The 26428-nt window shown below is 39.1% G+C and overlaps 2 protein-coding genes across 2 annotated transcripts; both read right to left on the bottom strand.

Annotated features, from left to right (window-relative positions):
* Positions 1-1336: 1336 nt before the first annotated feature.
* LOC124386794 (E3 ubiquitin-protein ligase RNF138-like) lies at positions 1337-7241 on the bottom strand. Its single transcript, XM_046850764.1, has 7 exons — positions 6978-7241; positions 5881-6038; positions 5617-5770; positions 4790-4959; positions 4429-4534; positions 2899-3006; positions 1337-2352 (listed from the first exon to the last, which is right to left on the bottom strand). The coding sequence occupies exons 2-7, from the start codon at positions 6024-6026 to the stop codon at positions 2287-2289; spliced, it is 750 nt and encodes a 249-aa protein (XP_046706720.1). The 5' UTR covers positions 6027-6038; positions 6978-7241; the 3' UTR covers positions 1337-2286.
* A 2926-nt stretch (positions 7242-10167) lies between these two features.
* On the bottom strand, positions 10168-24001 carry ripk1l (receptor (TNFRSF)-interacting serine-threonine kinase 1, like). The gene is given in 12 exon segments (XM_046851952.1): positions 10168-12052; positions 12365-12469; positions 12472-12513; positions 13342-13848; positions 14100-14175; positions 15234-15310; positions 15578-15727; positions 16961-17192; positions 17794-17931; positions 19003-19156; positions 20666-20923; positions 23810-24001. Coding segments are annotated over 11 exon segments (1950 nt in total). The 5' UTR covers positions 20812-20923; positions 23810-24001; the 3' UTR covers positions 10168-11729.
* Between the last annotated feature and the right edge of the window lie 2427 nt (positions 24002-26428).

Here is a 26428-nt window from a genome sequence, read left to right as displayed (position 1 = left end):
TTAAATCTCATGAATAATTTTGTAAATATCCATCATCACCATGACATTTATTGAGGCTAATTAGCAGTGATGGACAGTAAATGTAATTTGTTGATGAACTCAAGTAGCTTTTTCACATATCTGTACTTTATGAACTTTTTTAATTTGGGGAGTTTTTTACTTCACTAGATTTACCAGTCAAATATCTTACTTTTTACTCACCTATATTTCTGCGAATTTCCTTTATATTTATGAGTGGATAGCCAAGTCAAGTCAAGTCAAGTTTATTTGTATAGCGCTTTTCACAACAGACATTGTCTCAAAGCAGCTTTACACAAATCAACAGTCAAGGTGAATGGTGTGTATTTATCCCTGATGAGCAAGCCGTGGCGACTGGGGCAAGGAAAAACTCCCTTAGATGTTATGAGGAAGAAACCTTGAGAGGAACCAGACTCAAAAGGGGAACCCATCCTCATTTGGGTGACATCAAGAGTTTGATCATAAATCTTTCAACAAGCCAGCTAAGAATGATGTGGAGGATGTGTTTTCTTTCTCTCAATTTAAAACTGAATTCAACCAAATGACAGCATGCAGTTTTTTTCTCAGTTGCTTTGGAGTGTTTCTTAGATCAGAAATGAAATTCTCAAATCTAGTTGTTCTAGTACAGTACAGTAAACGTGCAAATCCTGTCAGATCTCTTTCAATTAATATAAATCAAATATCCAATCGGAGTAAGACAGAGTACATGTGTGTGAATGAGAGGGAGGGCAGTGGAGTGGTGTGGTTGCAGGAAAAAGAGGTGGAGAAGGTGGAAGAGTTCAGGTACCTGTGCTCAACAGTGCAAAGTAATGGAGAGTGTGTTAGAGAAGTGAAGAAAAGAGTGCAGGCAGGGTGGAGTGGGTGGAGAAGAGTGATAACAGAAGTGATTAGTGATAGAAGAGTATCTGTGAGAGTGAAAGGGAAAGTTTATAGGACTGTGGTGAGACCTGAGATGTTGTATGGATTAGAGACAGTGGCATTGGGTAAAAGACAGGAGGTGGAGCTGGAGGTAGCAGAGCTGAAGATGTTGAGGTTTTCGTTGAGAGTGACAACGATGGACAGGATTAGAAACGAGTTTATTAGAGGGACAACGCATGTAGGACGTTTTGGAGACAAGGTGAGGGAGGCGAGATTGAGATGGTTTGGACATGTGCAGAGGAGAGACATGTGGTATATCAGTAGGAGAATGCTGAGGATGGAGACACCAGGAAGGAGGGAAAGAGGAAGACCAAAGAGGAGGTTTATGAATATGGTGAGGGAAGACATGCAGGTAGTTGGTTTGAAAGAGGCAAATGTAGAGGACAGGGGGGAATGGAGACGGATGATCTGCTGTGGAGACCCCTAATGGGAGAAGCCGAAAAAAGAAGAAGAATCCTATCGAATAAATACATTTGTGCTGTTGAAATTCATAGATGCCAAACAGAAGATATTCAGACTCACTGGAATCCAGGACAAATTCTTACTTTTGAGAGATGAACTAAGGATTTTGAGAAAAGTTCAGGCTTTTGCAAGAAATCCAGTGTTGCGCTGTTTGTACACATTGTACAAAACTGTAAATATTAGGGATGATTTTAAAAAAAGCTCCAAAGCAACCTAAAGAAACAATAATGTTCAAAACGCATACAAATAATAATGGAATCAGTTTCAGACAAAATCGGCAAAATATTTTTCAATTTTAATTTGCTATAAAAAAAAATTAAATGTTAAACATCCCATAAATGTTTTTTGTTCATTGGTTTAAACATTCCATAAAATTCAAATGAAATATAAGACAGTTATTTCTACATTCAGCTCACAACGACAGGAAATGATAGTTGGTCATTTCTTTGTTCATGAATTACGTTTCACAGTGTTTTAGTGAAAAACGTTAATTAAATGAAAAAAATATGGCAAACTGCGTGTCTCTATCCGTGTCTGCTGCATGAAACTAAGTTCCTGAGCTTTTTTGAGTGATGAAGATGACGACGATGACGACGACGACGCAATGAAGTGCAGATATTCCTGTCATTTAAAGTGCAAACGTAAAGCTAATACAAAACCGAGCAACCGTGCTACAAAACAAGCCTTGAAACCTTTTGAAACCACCTCGTATTAATGTCTGGTTAAATGAACAAAATTGCTGGAATATGAAATAATGTGATGGATTTCTTCAAACTATGTTCTACCTTAACGCAAAGCAAAAGAAGAAAAAAGTTCCCAATCAAGACTTCTGTTTCAGTGTTGGGTTAAAGTGCGGATCTGCTGGCAAAACAGAAAACCAACCGTGGTTTAAAACTCCTGCACCGACATCTGCAGCGCCCAGAAGATCTGCAAATCTTCATCAAGATTTTCATTCTGGAAGGAAAACACCAGGATCAGACAAAGAGTAAAAAGGTTTTAAAAAAATATTGCATCAACCTTCAATGAGTACCAATCTCCACAAAATCTAGTGCAACATCTACCCAGAAGAATGGAGGATATTATACCAGAGACACCTGGACATCCAATTCCACATTCAGTTCCCATTTACATTTACTTTCTTTCGGCTTCTTCCATTAGGGGTCGCCACAGAGGACCATCCGCATGTTTGATTTGGCACATGTTTTTATGCTGGATGCCCTTCCTAACGCAACCCTCCCCATTTATCCGGGCTTGGGACCGGCACTAAGGCTTGTGCAACCCTAATGGCTGGGGTTGGTTCCCTGACCGGGGATCGAACCCGGGCCACAGCGGTGAGAGCGCCGCATCCTAACCACTAAACCACCAGGGAACCTCAGTTCCCATTTACTATGAACATTTCTCCATATAATGTATTTGATCTCCAAAACTTTATCTGGTGAAAAGTTCAAATTAAACCAATAGACTTCTTTTTAACGTTATGTTCATTTCTTGCTTTTTTACCATGTAGCCAGTGTAGCTGTAGCAGTGTCTGCGCACCAAATGGCCAATAAAGTTACGGCTGGTGTAGCTAGGGTCTCCCCATGGCATGCTCACGCAGATCGGGCACACCTTCAGAGAGAGCGAAAAACAGATGATCATTCATACAATGGAAACGAATCCACACTTTCAAATGCGTGTCAAATCTTTAAGACCTTTGAAGTGAACTGTGGTGTTGAGGTTCTCTAGAGGAAAGTGCACTCTACTGATAAATATAGAGGAGATATTATTAAGTTTGAAGGAACATTTCTGAGGAGATTAGTTACAAAAGATCAAGGATAAAAAAAAGAAAATACTGAGGAAACTGGTTTGATGGAAGATCCCAAATACACTAGTTTTATTAACTCCAGATAAATGGGTTTAGTGGAAGATTTAGTGTGAGGAACCTATTCCACCAAACTGGTTTGGTGGAAGATCTCTAACATTTTTGGAGAAGGATTTCTAGATTCATGTGTTTGTTGGAAGATCTCAAGTTAGTATGATCAATATAATTTATCTCATGATAAACTAGCTTGGCAAAAGATCTCTTGATAAACCAGTTTATTAGAAGTTCTCTAGATAAATGGGTTTATTGACAGCTCTGTGGGAATCTATTTTATTGGAAGATCTCTTGATGAATGAACTTCTCGAATACCTCTAAATATAATACTTTGGTTGGAGATTTCTAGACTAAATGTTTGGAGAAAGACTTCTAGATCAATGCTTTGTTGTAAGATTGGCAGAAGATCTCTAGATCAGTTTATTTGGTGGAAAATCTTAAAATAATCTAGTTTGGTGGAAGAGCTCTATGTAGATTATCTCTAGATAATCTATTGTGATTAAAGATGTCTAGAATTTAATGGAAGATCTCTAGATTAATATGTTTGGAGAAAGATCTCAAGTTTCATTAGTTCAATCAATAAAATGTATCTGATGAACTTTTTTGTCAAAAGATTTTAACTTACTTTGGTGGAAGCTCCATAGAACCTATTTTGATCAAAGATGTCTAAATAAAGTAGCTTGGTGGAAGATGTCCAGATTAATCTGTTTGGAGGAAGAGCTCTAAATCAATGCTTTTGTTGGAGGATCTCAATTTACATTAATTGAATCGATATAGTTTATCTAATGATAAAATAGTTTGGCAGAAGATGTGAAGATAAACTACTTTAGTAGAAGATCCCTTGATAAATGAATTTGCTGGAGAATCTGAAGATAAACCATTTTTATGAAAGTTGTCTGGATGAATTTGCTCGGTGTAGATCTCAAAATAAAAGAGTTTGATGAAAGACCTGTAGATAGTCTGGTGGAAGATCTCAGGTAAATGACTTTGATCAATATCATTTATCTCATGATAAGCTTGATAAGTTTGGAGGAAGATCTGTAGATAAATCAGTTTGGTGGAAGGTTTTTAAGTATTTTGATGAATGATGTTGAGATGAATTAGTTTAGTGAAAGGTCTCTAGGAAAATGATTTGGGTGGAAGATCACTGATCTGGTAAACGTTGTTGAGCTTACGATTGGTGTGAGGTCTTGATGATGGTGACGAACACAATGCTCCATCAGGGCCATGTCGCTGAGGTCCATCAGTGAGCAGTAAGGACAAGAGAACACTCTTCCTGCTCTGAACACACACAGAACTAAATCATTAGCACTAGCACACTCATTAGCCTTATACTTCATGGTTAAGGGCCTTGCTTAGGGGCCCGGCAGTGGCGGGCCTTGAACCCACAAACGTCTGATCAAAAGTCCAACATCTTAACCATTAAGCTACCACACCTTCATTTCTGTTTTCACATTGTTACACCGTAACCAATGTACAGTATGTGTTTAAGTACTTCCGGTTTAAGGCTGCATGAGCATGTCACGGTGTTCACACCTGTCAGATGGTGTAGGAATAGTGGTGTTGGGGATTAATACACTGCTTCGTGGTGAGTCCGTGTGCTGAGTTTGGGCAGGAAGTGCCACTGTGGGTTCACTGATGGGACCAAATTCCTCAATATACTTCCTGCAGCTTTTGTAGTGGAGCCTCATTTTGCTGAGAAGTTTCTGTGAAGATAAAGTGGGGGAAAAAACGCAAATCATATATTTATGGCATTTGGCAGATGCCATTATCCCTAAAGGGCCTTGTTCAGGGGCCCAGCAGTGGCAACCTGGTGGTGCTGGGATTTTAAACTCATGACTTTCCGATCTCAAGTCCAACATCCAGTGAGCTACCACGTTTTACAGCATGTTTGTGTGGGTTGATGTACAGTTGCTTGGTTACACAAGCTAAATATAACACACACACACACACACACACACACACACACACACACACACACACACATACACACACACACTTTTGGGTCATCTGGTTAATGGGAACATGGTCATGTTGTGGTAATTTGATTGTACTGAGTAAAAAGGAGAAACTGAAACCACTGAAGAGTAAATTACAGGACTTTCCCAGTGATGAGGTATAACAAATATGTAGGTGAAAGAGCTCCACCTGCTGGAGAATATATGGACTACATGAAACAGAGAGTGCAGGCTGGTTATTTTCCACTACAGCAAATAATAATAATAATAATAATAAGCAGAAGAAGAAGAAGAAGAAGTAAAGCAGACTTCTATAAATCCGTTGTAAATTAAGTTTCTGTTCTTGCTTACATGATAGCAGCTACAAATTTTCACACACAAACACCTTTAGTAGAAGATGTGTACCTCTTTCCCACACGCCCTGCACGTGCCCTTCATCTGCCTCATCCTCTGCTGGATGTCAGTGGCTCTGTGCGCTCTTTCCGACACGGGGCCCCTACACAGCGGGCACTGAGGGCCCAGACTTTTCACCGCCACCTGAAAGCAGCTCTTACAGAACCTGGTGAAGACAAACTGTATGAGTATCAATTGAACAATTTTTTTATCATCACAATATTTAAATATATAGTTTAATGTACTCCATGGCTCCTGGTTTGAGCTTCCACTCACACATGCTGGCAGTTCCTAGTGCGGATGGGCATTTTTAAAACCTCCTGACAGATAGGACAGTCGAAGTCCTCCACCGGGTCTGATTCCACACCTGCTGCCTGAGATGCTTCATTCGAGTCCATGTTTAATCCGGGTGAGTTTCCCATTTATTCTGATTCCTGATAAAGAACGAAGTGCAGAAGGGTTCATCTTTATTCAGTTCAAGTCAGTTGGATTTCTGGATATCACAAAGCAAGTTCACAGAAATGCAGATGTAAATGTAGATGTTTATTATAACAAATAACAGAGGAGACAGTGGGAATAAAAAGCGTCTTGTATGTTCATAGTATTAAAAAAATGATCAATAGATGAAGAGAATATGAAAATGTAACTGAGACAAATTAATACTGTGGTGGGCGGTCAGGGCCAGCAAAGCCTTCTCTGCTGGTTTAAATAAATAAATAAACAGACAGACAGACAGACAGACAGATAGATCATAGACAGACAGACAGACAAACAGACAGAAAGACAGGTAGATATGTAGATATGTAGACAGACAGACAGACAGACAGACAGACAGACAGACAGACAGACAGATAGATAGATAGTAAGTGTCAGAGATATTTCTCTCTCACACACACACACACACACACACACACACACACACACACACAGTTAACTGCATTTAAAGTTTGTATTGCCAAATTCTTACATTTCAGCCCCAAGAATGATCGTGTGACACGAATAAACAGAAGAATCCAGACTTGTTCCTCATTGTTCAATCAGAAAAGCACCCTGATATTCAGATCAACAGATTAGACGAGGATGTTTGGCTTTCCGTCAGGCGAAACAGGTTTTGTATGAAAAACATGCAGCTATTCAACAGACGGTTCAGGATTTCTGTCTCTACCACAACACCAAACTAATCCCTGATATGATATTCTCTACACCACATCTTCATGTCCTGGGTAGTTTAAGCAATAGTTGTATTTGATGGTGCATATATTGGTGATTTCCTGCACACTTCCTCATCTCAGGTTCAGAAAACCACAACAGAAACATCTCCTTCATACAATATTCATGAGACTGTGAAGTATATTGAAGTCATTAACACTTACAGTGAGTGATGTTCCTCTGGAAGCTCTCAAGCTCTCAGCTTCTGGAGCTCATGCTTTAAAGTCCCTTCTGTGTCCGTGTGTGTGTGTGTGAGAAGTTCAGTTTCACTTTCTCCCCGGGTTCTCTAGCAGTGAAAAACACCGAGCTGTTTTGCAGTCACGGCCCCAGGCTAAGCAGGAAGCTCAGTTTTTCTTTTTTTTTCTTTTTCTTTTTTTTTTTTTTACAACAATCCTGATCTAACTTCCTGTTTAACAGCCTCCTTTTTCATTCTCTTTGCCTACAATGTAGAGCTCTGTGGGATTTGATGGGGTTCTGATGGTTCAATCTATTTTGGGTATTGATGAAGTGGAGAAGTTTGTTAGTAGAAGAAGGAGATTAGAAAGGAGAAGAAGATCGAGACAGAGGGGTAAGAGAAGAAGGAAAATGTAAAGAAGAAGAGAAGAAAGAAAAGGAACAAGACAAAGTAAAATAAGAATAAAAAGGAAGAGAGGAAGACAATAAGAAGAAGAAGAAGGAGGAGGACAGAAAATAGAAGAAGAAGAAAGAGGTGAAAAGAAGATGAAGTAAGAGGAGGAGAAGAAGAATGATGGAGAGGAATAGAAAAGAAGAAAAGGAAAAACAAGAAAAGAAGAAGAAGAAGTAAGAGGAGTAGGAGGAGGAGATGAATGAGGAGAAGGAAAGAAGAGGAATGGAGAAGAAGAAGAAGAAGAAGAAGAAGGGTGGAGGAGAAGAAAGAAAGAAAAGGAGATAATTTATTTTCCTGAAATGCTCTTTTGAGTATCTGATGTAAAAATGATTTGGTCTGTTTTGAAAATAAATGTGAAATCGTCAGAGACACCACTGGAGCAGATTAGGTTATTGTCCCTGGAGCAGATCAGGTTAATGTCCCTGGAGCAGATCAGGTTAATATAACTGGAGCGGATCAGGTTAATGTCCCTGGAGCGGATCAGGTTGATGTCCCTGGAGCGGATCAGGTTATTGTCCCTGGAGCGGATCATGTTATTGTCCCTGGAGAAGATCAGGTTAATGTCCCTGGAGAAGATCAGGTTAATGTCCCTGGAGCGGATCAGGTTATTGTCCCTGGAGCAGATCAGGTTATTGTCCCTGGAGCAGATCAGGTTATTGTCTGTGGAGCAGATCAGGCTATTGTCCCTGGAGCAGATCAGGTTATTGTCCCTGGAGCAGATCAGGTTATTGTCCCTGGAGCAGATCAGGTTACTGTCCCTGGAGCAGATCAGGTTATTGTCCCTGGAGCAGATCAGGTTATTGTCTGTGGAGCAGATCAGGTTATTGTCTGTGGAGCAGATCAGGTTATTGTCCCTGGAGCAGATCAGGTTACTGTCCCTGGAGCAGATCAGGTTATTGTCCCTGGAGCAGATCAGGTTATTGTCCCTGGAGCAGATCAGGTTACTGTCCCTGGAGCAGATCAGGTTATTGTCTGTGGAGCAGATCAGGTTATTGTCTGTGGAGCAGATCAGGTTATTGTCCCTGGAGCAGATCAGGTTACTGTCCCTGGAGCAGATCAGGTTATTGTCCCTGGAGCAGATCAGGTTATTGTCCCTGGAGCAGATCAGGTTACTGTCCCTGGAGCAGATCAGGTTATTGTCCCTACTCATAGGCCCAACAGTGTCAGTTACAGTGTTATGGTGTTACAGTTACTTATTCTTCTGTATTTTCCTCAGACATTTTGAGTTTCCATTGTTGCAGGCTTCCTTTTATTCCTTCACATAATTTTGAAGCAAAAAATGTAAAGTTTCAGTTGTTACTTATCATTTTACACCTTATGATACTTAAAATAATGAACTCTTAACCATCCAACATGCCATATAGGGAAAAAAAAATCACTGTGCTGTAATGTGTGTCAAATAAAAAGTCTCTGTCTTTTTTCCCTTTCATATGACGTAAAAAAGGTAACGAATCGACACGTTTGAGTTTTTACATTGAGCCGAGAAAATACTGAGTGATCAGAACCAGGAACCGGTGGCAGGAACATTGATTAGAGAAGATACTGAGCCAGGGTTCAGGAACCAGTGGGAGAGCTTGTGTACACAATACACTGATTCACAACCTAAACAGCCTGAGAGCTGATAGAGACCATTAGACTTACACTTCCTGACACCTGCAAATACAAATACAATATAGAGAGCGAAAGAGAGAGAGCGAGAGAGAAAGAGAAAGTGTGAGAGAGAGAGAGAGAGAGAGAGGCGATAGAGAGAGAATTTCTAACGGTAGACAGGCCCTGAGGAGAGCGAGTGACGAGATGTAGGAAGAAAGTGATAAAGGGCTCATTCTAATTAGTCCTGCTTACAAGAACTATGTTTTTTTTTCTTCTGTAGGCAGGCATCTGTCTGTCTGTCTATAATCTCTCTCTCTCTCTATCTATCAGTCTGTCTGTCTGTCTGACTATGATCTATCTATCTATCTATCTATCTATCTATCTATCTATCTATCTATCTGTCTGTCTGTCAATGATAAATCAATCAATCAATCAGTCTGTCTGTCTGTCTGTAATCTCTCTCTCTCTCTCTCTATCTATTGGTCTGTCTGTCTGTCTGTCTGTCTGACTTTGATCTATCTGTCTGTCTGTCTGTCTGTCTGTCTGTCTATCTATCTATCTATCTATCTATCTGTCTGTCTATCTGTCTGTCAATGATAAATCAATCAATCAATCAATCAGTCTGTCTGTCTGTCTATGATCTATCTATCTATCTATCTATCTATCTATCTATCTATCTATCTATCTATCTGTCTATCAATGATAAATCACTCACTCAATCAATCAATCAGTCTGTCTGTCTATGATCTATCTATCTATTATAAATCAATCAATCGAACAATCAATCAATCAATTTATCTATCTATCTATCTATGATGGATTGATGGAAGGACAGACAGACAGACAGACAGATTTGAATTTGAATGTTTAATTTATTTATAATTTCATGAGATTTGTGTTCTATTTTATTTGATCTTCCATGTGTATTTATTTTCACTTGGTAACAAATCCAGTGTATTGTGCTGTTTGTACACATTGTTATGAGAAATGCACTGACTGCAAATACTAATGATTTGAGAAAATGCTCCAAAGCAGCTAAGAAAAACTGTAATAAACACATCACACGTGTAATTTCTCGTGTCTCTTCAAGCGCTAGGTTATGCCCAGTTCATGACTAAATACAGGTCAAAGGTTTCTCTCATTTCAAGCTCTTTATTATAATATATATAAAATGTCCTTTACATTGTCAGCATTTTTCCGAGAAGAAACACGTTACTGCTCACATCGGCATGCAATGTTCCCAAGAAAGCCTTCAACAGAAACATTCATATAATCCATTCATTCTTACACTATAAAGCATGTGTGGATCTAAAAGTATATGGACACCTGAAGATCACACCTAATCGATGGTTTCTACCTCAAACACTTGAATAAAAATAAAATATGCTGTAGCAATAGAAACTACGAGGCTCGGACACCGTTCCAGGATCGAAATGTTCCTCACACAATGTATAACTTCATGTAGACAAGGTTGAAGAAGTAAAAAAAAATCCCTGAGAAAACCTTTGGGATAAGATGGAATCGGAGCCTCCCGAGCCTCCTCACTCACGCTCTGGTAGATGAAAAAAAACGTTGGTGTGTTTCCTGAACATTATGAACATGTAAATTATGTTCCTGATTCTTCACCCAATAGATCACATTGACCCTCAATGAATTAAATGTAAAAACAGACCCCTGGGAAAACAGTCAAAAACCTCATTCACATCACAACCATTAGCTATAAAAAAAAAAATTCATTCGGAGTTTTCCGACGGCGATTCGACTACTGTGGAAAACCGAAACGGAAACAACGTGAGAAATTGTTCAAATTTCGGGTTCACATTTAGAACCAGAATAAACAGCAAGAAACAGACAGATGTTTCAGCATTTTGCCTCAAATATTTTGGCAAAACAGTAAATCAGAACCATTTAGAGGAACATCCAAGAACCCTTAAAAAAAAAATGCTACGCTGTAGGCGTCCTACAAACTTTTCACTTCAAATGATCGTACACTTCGTACGCTATAATGCCAAAAGTATTGGGACACAACTTTTTCAGCCAGATGCGGTTCTTCAACAAACCGTTACCGCAAAGTTGGACGTCTTTGGACGTGGCAGCAAGAAACTTTTCCTTCAATTCAACTAGAGGACCCAAACCTTTTCAAAACCAGCTCCATGAAGATATGCTTAACATGGGTTGGATGATGTGGAAGATATGTTTTTAGAGCTTTGATCTCAACCCTTTTAAGGATGAATGTGAACCACCACAAGATATCCAAAATGTGGAATGTTCAACAAAAAAGCACAAATCTTACGCTCTGGTGTCCACAAACGTTTGTCCAGTTCTAGTCTGAGCCTTGTATAAAATGCTATTTAAGGATTTCAGCATTATAAAATATTGTGTTACATTTGTACAGTAATTTTTTAGCCATTTTGAGAACGGTGATGACTTGGGATTGTTTTTTGGTATTTGACTGATTTTCATGATTCAAAAATGATCATCAAATTGATTATTTATATCATATTTTTCTTTTAGGCAAATGATTAAAAATGTAAATGACAATCATTTTTCATCTCTTATATTTCAGCAAAATAACATACAATTAATTGTGTCTATACATCAGCTGGTTTATCTGTGAATCATGAAAAATTGGTAATATAAAATGTGGAAAAAAAAAAAAAATCCCATTGCATTTAAAATTCACCAGGATTACATAACGTTAGAAGAGGCTCATAGCGCTGGCGTTTGAAAGCGAGGTGAAGTCCTGAGACTTGTGCAGCAGATCGATAAGCACGTCTGCTTTAACGTACTGCTCCAGGCTGCGGCACAGTTTCCCGACCGTGCAGCCTTGAAGACCTTCCTTCATTTTCCAGCGCTCCAGCATCTGGTGGACCTTCTCGGCCAGGCCGTCGCGTGCGTAGTCGTGTTCGATGGCGTCGATCTCCACCTCGGTGAGGCCCAGCTTTCGGGCGCAGGCTTTCCATTTGGCGCCTATGTTCTTTCGAATCAGCTCCAGATGTTCATCGGTTACACCATGGTCCTCTGAGAAAACACAGATAATCACAGAAATGTGAGCTTTCGTGTATCGGTCTTCATACGAAGGGTTCTTCTGCTTGACAGCCATGGAGACTGCACACGCATCATGTGCAGTCTCCATGGCTGTCACACACGGGAAAAAAAAGTTTTTGGAGTTTTTGCCAAAACTTCAGTGATGGCTCTCCACAGTTCCCGGATGTATACACACAGAAGACGTGATGCTACAACAGTGGTAAACACGGTCTACTCCTTATAATGGTATTATTCTATTCTATTTATTCTATTTCCCCCTTGCGAGTGTATGTGAAAGACGCTTACCATACTTCATCAGTAAATCTTTATACTTCGAGTTGGAGGACAAAGTGCTGAACTGAGAGCTGACGGACGAACCGTCAATACTGCGGAAATTCATGGTGTTGTTGTTCCGATCTGAATCCCGCTGGCCTGAGTGATGTACACCGATCCGCCTGAAACGTGACGTCAAGAAGAAACGTATTACGTGAAGTATTAATGTACACCTTATGGATTAAAGTTTGTACATCCCCTTCCTCAGTTAGTTCCTGTTTGATGTTATAATAACCGCCACTCTTCTGGGAAGATGTTCAACTGGATTTAGTGGAGAAATAATTGTTGCCACTCCTGGGCCCCTGAGCAAGGCCCTAAACCCCACAGCTGCTTAGATTTATGAACAAGGGATATTGAAAGGATATTGATTCCTCTGCATAAAGATGTCTGCCACGTACTTTAAAGTACAGTGTCCGATACTGCATCAACTTACACCTAGTGGCCAACCTTTGTAACTGCATTTGTTTTTGTTTTTTTCCAAGATGGCCACCAGACAGCCACACAGGCTGATCAGAGGAGAAATACGTCGCCTAGAAGACCCTAGCATGTCGATTTACAATTTTCTTACCGAATTGGACATCATGCAGGGCAAACTACAAGTATTGCATCAACTTGGGAAACTGGATATTGTGTATTATGTATTCCCTAAAATACCCCCTGAAAGGTGGGGGGATGGAAATCACTGGCCTGAGCTTTTAGAAGCGGATTCCACAAGGCTACGTGCACATACAGTATAAGAATAAGTATGTCTGTGTCTTGTGGCTTTGTGACCTCAGTGCTTTGAAAACTAGTTACACCAATCATAGTTACACCAATGAACTAATATATGAGGCAAAAACAAAGACAATATCATATTGTTCAGTTTTAACTCAGAAGAACTATTTGGAGATATAATTTGAAGTATAGGCTACAGAGTTCCAAAGTTCTTGTTACAGCGTGTGTGTGTATACCTGTTTCTGTCTGAGGAGAAAACCCTGTTGCAGAGAGGTCAGAAGGCCAGGACTGCAGGCGTTCCAAAGGTTTCGACTGTTGGTACGGTGTGCAATGTGAAGGCGGCACTGATATTTGGGTGTCATAATCCGGCCTGAACCCAGACTCTTGAGGATACGGGTTAGGTTTGGACCAAGACTGCACTGAGGACACCTGCTGAGGAACATCTGGTAACCAGTTAGAAGGTGGTGCAGCCTGCAAGAGTGGATTGGCGCTATGGGCAGAGGGGAGGTTGGGCTGAGGCTCGGGGATGTAGCTGCCGCATTTGTGGTAGTTGAACTCTTGGTCCAGTTTCTGCTCCAGGTCCAAAGGGGTGGAGGACTGATCGGGAACCGCGTCCACTTGAAAGGAACCGGAGGTCATTAAGCTCAGGTCCTCCAAGCTGGCTTCCACTGGCCCCAGGTCTGAACTCCTCAGAGGGGTAGGAGAGTCACCAGAGCGTTGTGGAAAAGATGGAGCCTCCAATCCTGACACAAAGACTTTCAACATTAACATTACACAAAATATCTGTCTGTCTATCATCTGTTCATGTATCCATCTATCTGTCTGTTTCTTTATCTATCTATATCTCTATCTATCTATGTGTCTGTTTGTCTTTACTTTACACAAAATATCTATCCATCCAGCCATCCATCTATCTGTCTCATTCATATATATATATATATATATATTTATTTATTATTATTTGTATAATTGTTGGTTTTAGAGGTCAGAGTACCTGTGGTTGTGACTCCTGGCTCTGTCGACAGGGTTTTTAACTTCTCCAGCAGCTCTGGTGGACCTTCATATGAATCCTGCGTTACATGTGAAATAATGAATGACATATTTATTGTAATCCACATTTATCCATGTAGCAGATACTTACACCGCTCTCCCACCGCTCTCTCAACTCCTGATTGGCTACATTGACCATTTTTATGAAAAATATAAATAAAGATAAAAGAGGCTAAATTTTTATCCTAAACGCAACACACATTTATTCACGACATCCATTCTTTACTCAAATATAAAATTAAATAAACTCCACCGAAAAATTATTTTATAATCAATAAACATTTGTTTTACTGATACACCAAGTCTCAAATCAGCACCAAACTCCTCCATGATGCACAGATCCGCAATTAAAACCGTCTGTGTGGAAACATAGCAAAAGTTCTGTTTGGTGTCCTGATGATTTACATCCTTTAAAAACACCAAAATGACTTTCAAAACATTGAGAAGAATATTTTTATGGGCTGTCCTGTCATCTGAAAATGTAACCAGTAATGTAAAACTTGTCTGTTTGAGCAACTGTCTCCTTTTTCGAAGATCTTTTTTTCCATGTGTTTAATAGACATGACCAAGTTCTTAGAAAAATATGTTTAGCATATTTAAAACATGTCTCATATCAAGCACCAAAATCCCAAAATCCACCACAGTGCACAGATCCGGCAATTAAAACCGTCCATGTGGAAGCATAGCAAAGGTTCCGTTTGGTGTCCTGATGATTTAGGGAATTTAAGACACCGTAATTATTGTAAAACATTCACAAGAATATTTGATCTTCATGCTCTGTGTTGTGTTCAGTTTCACTATTAATAAACATACGTTCGCATAAAGCATCAATATTTGTCCATGCGCATGTTGATTAGAGTATTAAAAACAATGTAAGCTACATTTAGAACAGATACAAATATGCGATTGATCACAGGTTAACACATGACTATCACGCGATTACCTCATTACGTCATTTTTACCTCAGGAATTGAAGATTAGAGGTCATTTTATAAACACATTAGGGCTGTCAATTAATAATGACCTCTAATCTTTAATTCCTGAGGTAAAAATGACTTCTGCAGTGAGCGACACTTACGTTAAGGGCTTTTAAATCCCGCTCAACATGTTTTTCCAGGTCCTGCTTATAGAAAGGTAGAAAGTTGTCGTAGCTCTCTGTAAAAAGCAGGAAAAGGGGTGTAAGAAAGAAAGAAAACTCTAATAGAATTGATTTATTTATGTGAAGAATCACACCACAACAACTTTCTATTTTTTCCATCCCATCCCAATAATTCATCCACAGCAATGTCAATACTGATTGCATGTTATGTAAGGTCACATGACCCTCTCTAAACTCTAATGGTTGTATATGAATTACTTTTACTTCATTAACAGAATTCCAGGAAATATATTTTTTCCTCCCAAAACACCCGAATCCCATACCTTTAAAGCGGGGTCGTTTCTGAGGGTCATGCCCCCAACATTTTTTCATTAAAGAGATGATCTGTTCTGGAGAATCGTTCGGAATAAGGCCCTCGTCTGGACGGTCTCCTTTACGTACACACTGACAGATGTGGTCTTGACTAAGAGCATCTGGAAACACAGTCATATAAACTTAGATTAAACTGGAAATGAAAATGACACTCCAACCTGCTCATTTCCTAATATTTGTAGGCAAGACTTCACACATCTCGAGCCATAAATACTTTAATGGGCTCCAAAACTTTGTGTTTATATATACCTCTCTCTCCCTCCCTCCCTCCCTCCCTCTCTCCCTCCCTCTCTCCCTCCCTCTCCCTCTCTCTCCTCTCTCCTCCCTCCTCCCTCCCTCTCCCTCTCTCCCTCCTCTCTCTCTCTCTCTCTCTCTCTCTCTCTCTATATATATATATATATCTATCTATCTATCTATCTATCTATCTATCTATCTATCTATCTATCTATATATATATATATATATAAGGTAATTTGAGGTACAAGTTTTCCATTTAGTTTAATCAATTTGATTTGTGCCATTTGAATTGATTACTCAATTAATCAATATAATAAAAAGTGTATTGCATCAATTAATTTTATTTTTTATAAAATATGATTTTATATATTATTTAACCAAGAAGCATTTTATTTATTAATTTTGTATGTGTAAAATGTTGATCACAAATGTAAATATTTAATAAACTAAGTTAAAAAAAATAAACTAAAATATAAGCCATATAAGGATCTTCCACAAACTGTTACCTCAATGTAGAAGTACAGTTGTATAGGATGTTTTTAGATGTTTCATTTACTTGCACAAGGAGACCCAAACATGTTCAAACGAGATCTGCTTTCCATGGGTTGGAAGGTGTGGAAGATCTCCTGCTGTAGATCTCCAACTCTATTGAACACGATGAATGTGAACGCTGACTGCACCCCAGACCTCCTCGACCTTTTCACCTACATCAGCACCTGACTTTACTAACGCCCTCCTAGCTGAATGATGGCAAATCTCCACAGAATCGCCACAGAATCTCCACAACATTGTGTTATACAGAACTGGACGCAGCACTATGAGGTCTTCCCGCGTCGGCAGCGTACTGGCTGGGCGATATGGCACAAATGTCCGATTATATGTTTCAAAATGAATAAAGCACAACAAAGGATATACTAAATGACTGTAAATCTGGATAATCGGTGCTAATGATGTGGATGCTATTCCCAGAACAAGGGTTAATATGATACCCATCTATTACTAAGTACTAATGAGCTTCTAGGACACAATTCATGCCCATGGATAAAGTTATAAACCTAAATGAAGCATCCCAGTGTCTGATGTTCAAAGTCACTCACTCTCATAAGGCTCCTGGCGGGTCAGAATAACCCACACTACAATGGCGAAGCTGTAAACGTCCGACTTTTCCGTGGAGCGAGTGTTGATGCTTTCCAGGTGTTCGGGAGCCATGTAGCACAGCGTCCCGGCGGCCACCACACACGACTTCTTTCCTCCCCGACTCTGTCTGCGTGACTCCTCCCTCGTCAGACGACTCCACGTCTGACACGTGGCAAGCCCGAGGTCTGCAATCTGCGACACACACATACACACAACGATTAACCATTCTATCACATTTAAAATACGCAATGCTCCCCTATTATTAATTTGGAAGTCCTAATGACGCCGTGTGGTCAAAAGTTTGATTACTTTAGCGTTAAATAGACACGCGCTTCTTTTCAAACGTCTCGTTTGACGATTAGCTCTTATAATGAGCGCCGCTTTTGTGGGAAGATGTTTGTGGAGGTTTGTAAGATTTTGTAAGGTTTGTAAAGTCAGGTACTGATGTTCAATAAGACGGGAACTCTATATAGCTGGAGATCTTCCACTCCAACCCATGGAAAGTAGATCTTTATGGTGCTTGTGCACGGGGGGGAAAACTTTTGGAGAAGAATCCCAATAGGGCTGGAAAAGTTGGGCGTTCCAATACTTTTGGATATACACTGTATACAAATTAAACAGGACGTGCACTAATATATAAACCTTTTTAAATAGATTATATTGTTTTTCTTATTGCATTATCCTTTTCACTTAACTGACGAACGCAAATTTCTTTCAGCTGCATTTTTAGTTCAGAAATCTGATTTTGTTCAGATGGTGGACGGAAGTCAACAATCTTGAAATGCTACTGTACCTTTATATGGAAACGTTCGTCGACCAGGACGTTTTCCGGTTTCAGATCCTTGTGGATCACGTGGTTGTCTGTTAGATAAACCATTCCCTCCAGGATCTCCAGAATTATCCTTCCTTTAATGGACACTGGAACGCTCACCTGGTTTCACAAGAGAGCAGCAGATTCAATTGGTGTTCAAATCAAACAAAACAAAACAAAAAAAGATCTTTGCAACTAACACCATTTGACCCTTTGTGTTTTCTGGAACCAAAGCAGCAAGTTGAGTGCACTAGAAACTGCGGATCTCCTGCTGAGAGTTTCACATGCACCAGTCTCTCAGAGTTTACCCAGAAAGGCTCAAAAATACAAAAACAAACAAAAAAAAACATCCGGCGCTCAAAACAGTCCGTCTACAACCTGAATCTACTTGCTGATATAAAAACAACCAAGATAGGCCAACATCAGGTTCTACTCCTGTCAGCCAAGAATAAGAACCTGAGGCGATCATAGGTACAGACTTGTTACGTGTAAAAATCCCAGGAGATCAAGCCAACAACCGGGTCACTGCTACAAATCACGCTTTCTCTTGATTCTGATGCTTGACGTGAACATATTAACTGCTGTATACAGCCGTGGGCGTAAAAAAATCATTTTCGTATTCATTTTCTCGGTTTTTATGATGGCGATTTTTTGCGAATAATCCAGAACGTAACGAGGAGAGCGGGTGGATGACCTGCGAATGAACACGATCCCAAAAAGGAACCAGCTGACATCGTGTTAAATCTATCGTTAACACAGGCGAGCGTGTTGACGAGGATAAGGAGATCGCTCAGTTTAAATAATGGACTGGAAGCCTTAAAATGGGGGGCGGGGCTTAAAATCATTGTTCTTCCTCTGTAAAACCGTGGTTGGCTTCGAGGAAACACGTGCGGACGTCATTGCGTTGCACGAATAGGGATTGTAGTAAAGACACAATTGAAAAATACCTTCTTGCTAACGGCATGTTAGACCAGCGTCAATACCAGTAGCTGGTATAAAAGGCTAAACAGGAAGTCAGTTTCTAGCTGAAAGTGAATATTATTGAACGCTGGTTTCGATCTAAACGGAGGCATATCCCAGTCCTCTCGCTCTGAATGGTGCGAGACTTCGATATCTCGTTTATTCTTAGACTGTAACGTGTGTAAAATGAAGCCGAATGCACTGGGAAGATCCGCAGTCTGGCGTACTCACTTTCTGCAGCATGGCCAGCAGGTTGCCTTTAGGAATGAGCTCCATGACCAGGGAGTAATCTCCGTCCTCCAGGATGACCCCCAGCAGCTTGACCACGCGCTCGTGTTTCAACCTGCTCATCAGACTGCCTTCCTCCAGCAGAGACGACCTCTGCCTGCACGCACAACCAAACACACGTGCTTAAACACATCAAAATGTAGATGTATTACGTCGCATTGTAATATATGTGTTTATTTCCGTGCATTAAAACTACATAAAAAGGCAAAAATCACAAGAATTGGACAGACTGGAAGAAAGTTCTGTTCTGCCAAATTTCGTCTCTAGCAGAAGAACATGGAGGTGGGAGCTTGAAGCATGAAGGCTGGAGATTAATTCTGGAGAGCAAATGGAATCCTGAACCAACACGGCTCCCATTTCAGCTGAATGTCTGGAGAAAGGAACTTTCTGGATTTTTTATTTTAAAAGAAAAAAAAGTCTGTCTGTTTATATATTTTGGGTGAAAGTGAATCTATATATTATATATTTTTGGTAACGGTTTGGAGAAGAACCACGTGTGGCCAGAAAATCAGGTGTCCAAATACTTTAGACATGAATACAGCTACAGTTTCAAACCATATGTACAGAGTGGAGCTCTACAACACCAAACACTTTCGCTTCCCTAGTTTTTAGTTTCAAACACAATGTAATAGAATGGAAGTTTGAGGAAGAAGGAGAAAAAAAACAACAAAAAAAAAAAAACAGGAGCCTTTAGAGATCGAAAGAGCTTCAAGATTAAAAAGGGAAGATTCTAAATGGACTCCTGCTTGATTTTTGTCTTGTTTTGTGTAACGGCTTCTCTGATGGGGTCTGAAATGAATTTGCCTTTTCTTGTCCTGTCTGGTCTGATGTTGACTCATAAGGTCTGGTTTTGTCAATGTCTGATCTGATGTAACGTAGACCCTCAAATACTTATGACATTGCGGGCTTCTGTTCTTTTGGCATTTCTTGTTTTTAGTCTGATTATGTCCGATCTTCACGTGATCTTGTCAATTATGGTCTAGACATGTCTGTCTGTTTAGGTCTTTTTCTATTTTTAGCAGATGGTTTCAGGTATGGTCTAGTCTTGTCTGATCCAATCTTACCTTATTTGGTTGTGTCTAATTTTGGCTTATCTTTTATTCAGGTTTTGTCCATTTTTGCTTGGCTTGTTTTGTCTAGTCTGATCTTTGCCTGAGATCATGACCGATCTTGATTTTGTATTTTTTTTTTAGCTGTGTTATTTCTCATCCGATCTCATCTGATACAGCCTTATATTGTCTTTTCTTGTCAAATCTGGTCTTCTCTTGTCTGATTGTGTTGTCTTGTTGTTTTGTCTGGTCTGTTTGCGTGTTGTCTAGTCTTTTTTTCTGCGTTTGTTAGTTTTGTTTAGTCTGGTCTTTTTTAATCATTTCTCATCTGTCTTTTTATGTCTGATCTTGACTGATCTAATCAAGTCTAATCTAGAGTCAGCCGATTTCTTTTTCTTAATGCTCCGTCTTGGTCTTGTGTTTCTCTGGTTTTGTCATTTCTGAACTGGACTTGTAGTGTGATCTAATCTCATCTTGTGTAACACACACACACACACACACACACACACACACACACACACACACACACACACACACACACACACACACACACTCACTCTTTACGAGGTGGTCCGGTGTAAACTCTTTTCTGCACCACATGTCCCAGTGTTATGTGGTAACACAGAAACACCTCCCCGAATCCGCCGTAATCCAGACGCTCCTTCTTGATGAGGTCTGAGGACCTCATGATGCCCAAATCCATGGTTTCACTGCTTAATGAGACATGGGCCAAATCGCAAATGGCTTCCTGTGCTCTATACGTGCGCTTTTATAAGGGATTTCGATAGGAGCAGCTACATATTATAAGTGTACAACTGGAAGCCATTTGGGATTCAGACAGGAAGGAAACATACAAGAATTAACTTAAGTCATGTGACACACAACACAAACACATCTCAAATATGAACCAGTTGTTTTTTATAATAGATGTGTACACAGACACCTCGGATCTATACAGCATGCTAGTGTAAACTTCTTAATTCCTCTTTGTCTTTTCAATTGGTTTTTTTATATATTTCAAATTAATAAAAATATGATCAAAGCTAGGGACAGGAAAATTGTGTGGCTCTGAAATTGTGTGCAAATCCAAGTAGTTATCATGTAAAAATTAACTTCCATATATTTCTACTCGCACACAAACATACACACACACACACACACACACACACACACACACATACATATACACAATAAATAAATAAATAAATAAATAAATTATTATTATTATTATTATAAAAAAAAAATATATATATATGTGACTAATAAAAAAACTTATTTAAAAATAATGTAATTATATATAAGTATGACAATTTTTTTATTAAAAATAAAACTATTTAAGTATAAGTATATGACAATTTTTTTTTTATTAAAAATATATTAAATTATATAGAAGTATATGAATAATAAAAACAATTATTAATACACAAATGACAAACATTAAACATGACAGAAAAAAAAGAAAATGAGTAAATCGTGTGGGGGAATAAAAGTAGATGTAAATAAATTGGGGAAAAAAAAAATATCACAAAAATAAATGGCATTTGAGAACAAAAAAAAAAATTGCATTAAATGAAAGGAGCTAAAAATAAAAGGGGAAAATAACGAATAATGGACAGAATGATGACGATGTCACTAGGACAAAAAAAAAAAAAAAAACGCTCGCTTGTGAAATGTCACAAGTCATGTGAAAAGAACCAAAGAAATGTGAAAAGGATTACGTAAAAATAAAAAAAAATTAACAAACAGAAACAAATTCCTGAGAAAAAGTCTAAAGTGTAAAACTCACATGAATTGTGTAAACATATGGACAGTTTGGACGACCAACCTATGATGACGGCTGTGCAGACATTCTCACGTCAGATTAACGAGTTAGTCATCTGTGGTTTCAGTTCATAGGTTTGTTGTCAAGAATTCATTTCTGACATTTCTTGCTTTGTTATTGGGCTTCAGATCATCAGTTGTCTTATACAGAGGAAAGATTAAACACAGAGTCAGTAGCTCCTATTAGTACTACTAAATCTACTGGACACGTCCATATTATACAGTCTCCAAAACCATCACACGCTATGAGGAAACAATTCTCATGGAGACTGTCCTAGAAAAGGAAGACCAAGAGCTACCTCTGCTGCAGGGGATAAGTGTATTCGAATTACCAGCCTCAGAAACTGTCAATTTACACCAATTCTTCTCAAAGTTCAAGTGGAGGTCATATTCTAATATCCACTGTTCAGAGGGGTCTGTGGAAAGTCAGGCCTTCATAGTCAAAAACATTATGTTGGAAGAACAACAAGCATTAGAATCTTGCTTGGGCCAAGAAACACAATGGACGTTAGAAAACTGTCTTTTGGTCAGATGAGTCCAAATTTGAGATTTTTGGTTCTGAAATGGAGAAACGGATGGTTCCCAAATGTGTGGTTCCCACTGTGAAACACTGTTGGTGAAAATTGAGGGCACATTTAACCAGCATGTCTACCACAGCATTTTTTTCAATCCCATTTGGTTTGCACTTGGTGGGACCAACATTTGCTTTACTTCTTCATCTTCTTCTTTCGGCTTCTCCCATTAGGGGTCACCACAGAGGATCATCCGTCTCCATACCCCCCTGTCCATCCATAAACCTCCTCCTTGGTCTTCCTCCTTCCTGGTGGCTCCATCCTCAGCATTCTCCTAGCGATATACCGCATGTCCCTCCTCTGCACATGTCCAAACCATCTCAAACCAACATTTGATTCATTGATCTATTTGTCCCAAAAAAAGAGTGATGGAGTGGTGGATCAGATGACCTGGCCTCCACAATCAGCCATTCCACATGATTTGGGCTCGGCGAGTGAAGGAAAAGCAGCCAACAAGCACTCAACACCTCTGCGAATTCCTTAAGATTATAGGAAAACCATTCCAGGTGGGAACCTCATGAGGCTGAGAGAATCTCCAGAGGGGAGAATCTGAAGACTCGAGATGTGTTCTTGTTGTTTAACACGTGTTTGTTGCCTACACAATTCCATACGTTTCACAAGTTGGAGGTCTTCAGTATTAAAATGTTCAATGTTGATAATACAAAATAAAAAATAAAAAGGTAGTGTGTGTGTGTGTGTGTGTGTGTGTGTTTATGAAATGAAATATTTGAGAATATTAAGGCACTATTTAAGGCGGAAGTGTTGTTCGAGTGTGTGACGTGACGCGACGCAGGAAAGGTGAGCGCGCCAGTGCGTCACGTCTTGGAGAGTCCAGAGCGGAAGTAGAGAGTAAAGTAGTGTCGGTGAAATAGGAGAAAAGCGGATATGCTTCAAATGGGAAAGATTTAAAGCTTTAAAACTTCAACCTCATAATGACTTTAAAGAAGAATTGTTAATAAAACCATCAAAAGTGTCTTTTTCTTTTCTTGAAATAAAAAAAACTGAGTCTTGGAGATGGTCGTGCGCTTCCTGGTGGACAAATACGCACCTGCGTGTTTGTTATTAAACCCAGATTCACGTGAACAAAACGTGAAATAAACAAATCCTGTAGACATGAAGTGTCTGTTACTCTTATAAACTCATATAAGCTCTTATAAACGCTTAAAGTCTGAACTTTATGCGAGCCCTGGATTATAAAACACCTCCCAGGTCCAATACTGACACACACACACACACACACACACCTCACCCCACCATGAAGATATTTTATATTGTATCATTCAAACACTACTGAGTAACTTTACTTACCGTCGTACATTGTATCCTACATTCACTTCCTGCACACTGTTTCCGTATTGTACAAACAGCAACTCAAACGAAAGCCAGAGATGGAAAAAACCACTCCAAAACGTGGAAACACGCCTTCATCCATCCATCCATCCAGACTGAAGTAATCAATAGCAGAACAAAGGCGTCATTTTATACCTCCACAGTTTCCTAAACATGAGTGTCTAAGGGAGAATGGGGGTGAAGGCGAAGTGCTGCTGAGGTTCTCCTGAGAGAAACTTTATATATAAAATATATTGGATTTCTTTTTCAGTCCTGAGAAAAAGAGAATGTAAACAGTGTTTGTAAGGCTCAGGAGTTCATCAGCTGCAGGTCCTGTGTAGGTCTCTGAAAAAAGTCACTGAAAAGTGATGTTATATGTTATGACCAAATCTCCTTATAACAACAAAGTTCAGTTCACAGTTGTTTTAATTAAAAATAATTATACTGCTGTTACAACAACTACAACAAACTACTAGTAAAATGAACAAAATATCAAAAAACTAGTATTACAACCTCTACTTCTACCTTAACAACTATCTCTACATCAACAAACACTATTACAACTACTACAGCTTCCTCTACATCAACAAACACTATTACAACTACTACAGCTTCCTCTACATCAACAAACACTATTACAACTACTACAGCTTCCTCTACAACAACAAACACTATTACAACTACTACAGCTTCCTCTACATCAACAAACACTATTACAACTACTACAGCCTCTACATCAACAAACACTATTACAACTACTACAGCCTCTACATCAACAAACACTATTACAACTACTACAGCTTCTCTACATCAACAAACACTATTACAACTACTACAGCTTCCTCTACATCAACAAACACTATTACAACTACTACAGCTTCTCTACATCAACAAACACTATTACAACTACTACAGCCTCTACATCAACAAACACTATTACAACTACTACAGCTTCCTCTACATCAACAAACACTATTACAACTACTACAGCTTCTCTACATCAACAAACACTATTACAACTACTACAGCTTCCTCTACATCAACAAACACTATTACAACTACTACAGCTTCCTCTACAACAACAAACACTATTACAACTACCACAGCTTCCTCTACATCAACAAACACTATTACAACTACCACAGCTTCCTCTACAACAACAAACACTATTACAACTACTACAGCTTCCTCTACATCAACAAACACTATTACAACTACTACAGCTTCTCTACAACAACAAACACTATTACAACTACTACAGCTTCCTCTACAACAACAAACACTATTACAACTACTACAGCCTCTACATCAACAAACACTATTACAACTACTACAGCCTCTACAACAACAAACACTATTACAACTACTACAGCTTCCTCTACAACAACAAACACTATTACAACTACTACAGCTTCCTCTACAACAACAAACACTATTACAACTACTACAGCTTCCTCTACATCAACAAACACTATTACAACTACTACAGCTTCCTCTACATCAACAAACACTATTACAACTACTACAGCTTCCTCTACATCAACAAACACTATTACAACTACTACAGCTCCTCTACATCAACAAACACTATTACAACTACTACAGCTTCTCTACAACAACAAACACTATTACAACTACTACAGCTTCCTCTACATCAACAAACACTATTACAACTACTACAGCTTCTCTACAACAACAAACACTATTACAACTACTACAGCTTCCTCTACATCAACAAACACTATTACAACTACTACAGCCTCTACAACAACAAACACTATTACAACTACTACAGCTTCTCTACAACAACAAACACTATTACAACTACTACAGCTTCCTCTACATCAACAAACACTATTACACTACTACAGCTTCCTCTACAACAACAAACACTATTACAACTACTACAGCGTCCTCTACATCAACAAACACTATTACAACTACTACAGCTTCCTCTACAACAACAAACACTATTACAACTACTACAGCGTCCTCTACATCAACAAACACTATTACAACTACTACAGCTTCCTCTACAACAACAAACACTATTACAACTACTACAGCGTCCTCTACATCAACAAACACTATTACAACTACTACAGCTTCCTCTACAACAACAAACACTATTACAACTACTACAGCTTCCTGTACAACAACAAACACTATTACAACTACTACAGCTTCCTCTACATCAACAAACACTATTACAACTACTACAGCTCTACAACAACAAACACTATTACAACTACTACAGCGTCCTCTACATCAACAAACACTATTACAACTACTACAGCTTCCTCTGCAACAACAAACACTATTACACTACTACAGCTTCCTACAACAACAAACACTATTACAACTACTACAGCTCTCTACATCAACAAACACTATTACAACTACCACAGCTTCCTCTACAACAACAAACACTATTACAACTACCACAGCTTCCTCTACAACAACAACAAACACTATTACAACTACTACAGCTTCCTCTACAACAACAAACACTATTACAACTACTACAGCTTCCTCTACATCAACAAACACTATTACAACTACTAGCTTCCTCTACATCAACAAACACTATTACAACTA

This window comes from Silurus meridionalis, chromosome 6 (assembly GCF_014805685.1).
Source record: "Silurus meridionalis isolate SWU-2019-XX chromosome 6, ASM1480568v1, whole genome shotgun sequence".
Lineage (NCBI taxonomy): Eukaryota > Metazoa > Chordata > Actinopteri > Siluriformes > Siluridae > Silurus > Silurus meridionalis.
This window is presented reverse-complemented; position numbering and strand designations above follow the sequence as displayed.

Bases quoted from the DNA above. Each gene is read 5' to 3' on its own strand.
- LOC124386794 (XM_046850764.1), bottom strand. From the start codon at position 6,026: ATGGGAAACTCACCCGGATTAAACATGGACTCGAATGAAGCATCTCAG. The intron at 5,771-5,880 runs GTGAGTGGAAGC...TGTCTTCACCAG, and splicing joins ACTAGGAACTGCCAGCATGT to GTTCTGTAAGAGCTGCTTTC. The intron at 4,535-4,789 runs GTGTGAACACCG...GTGTGTGTTCAG, and splicing joins ATTCCTACACCATCTGACAG to AGCAGGAAGAGTGTTCTCTT.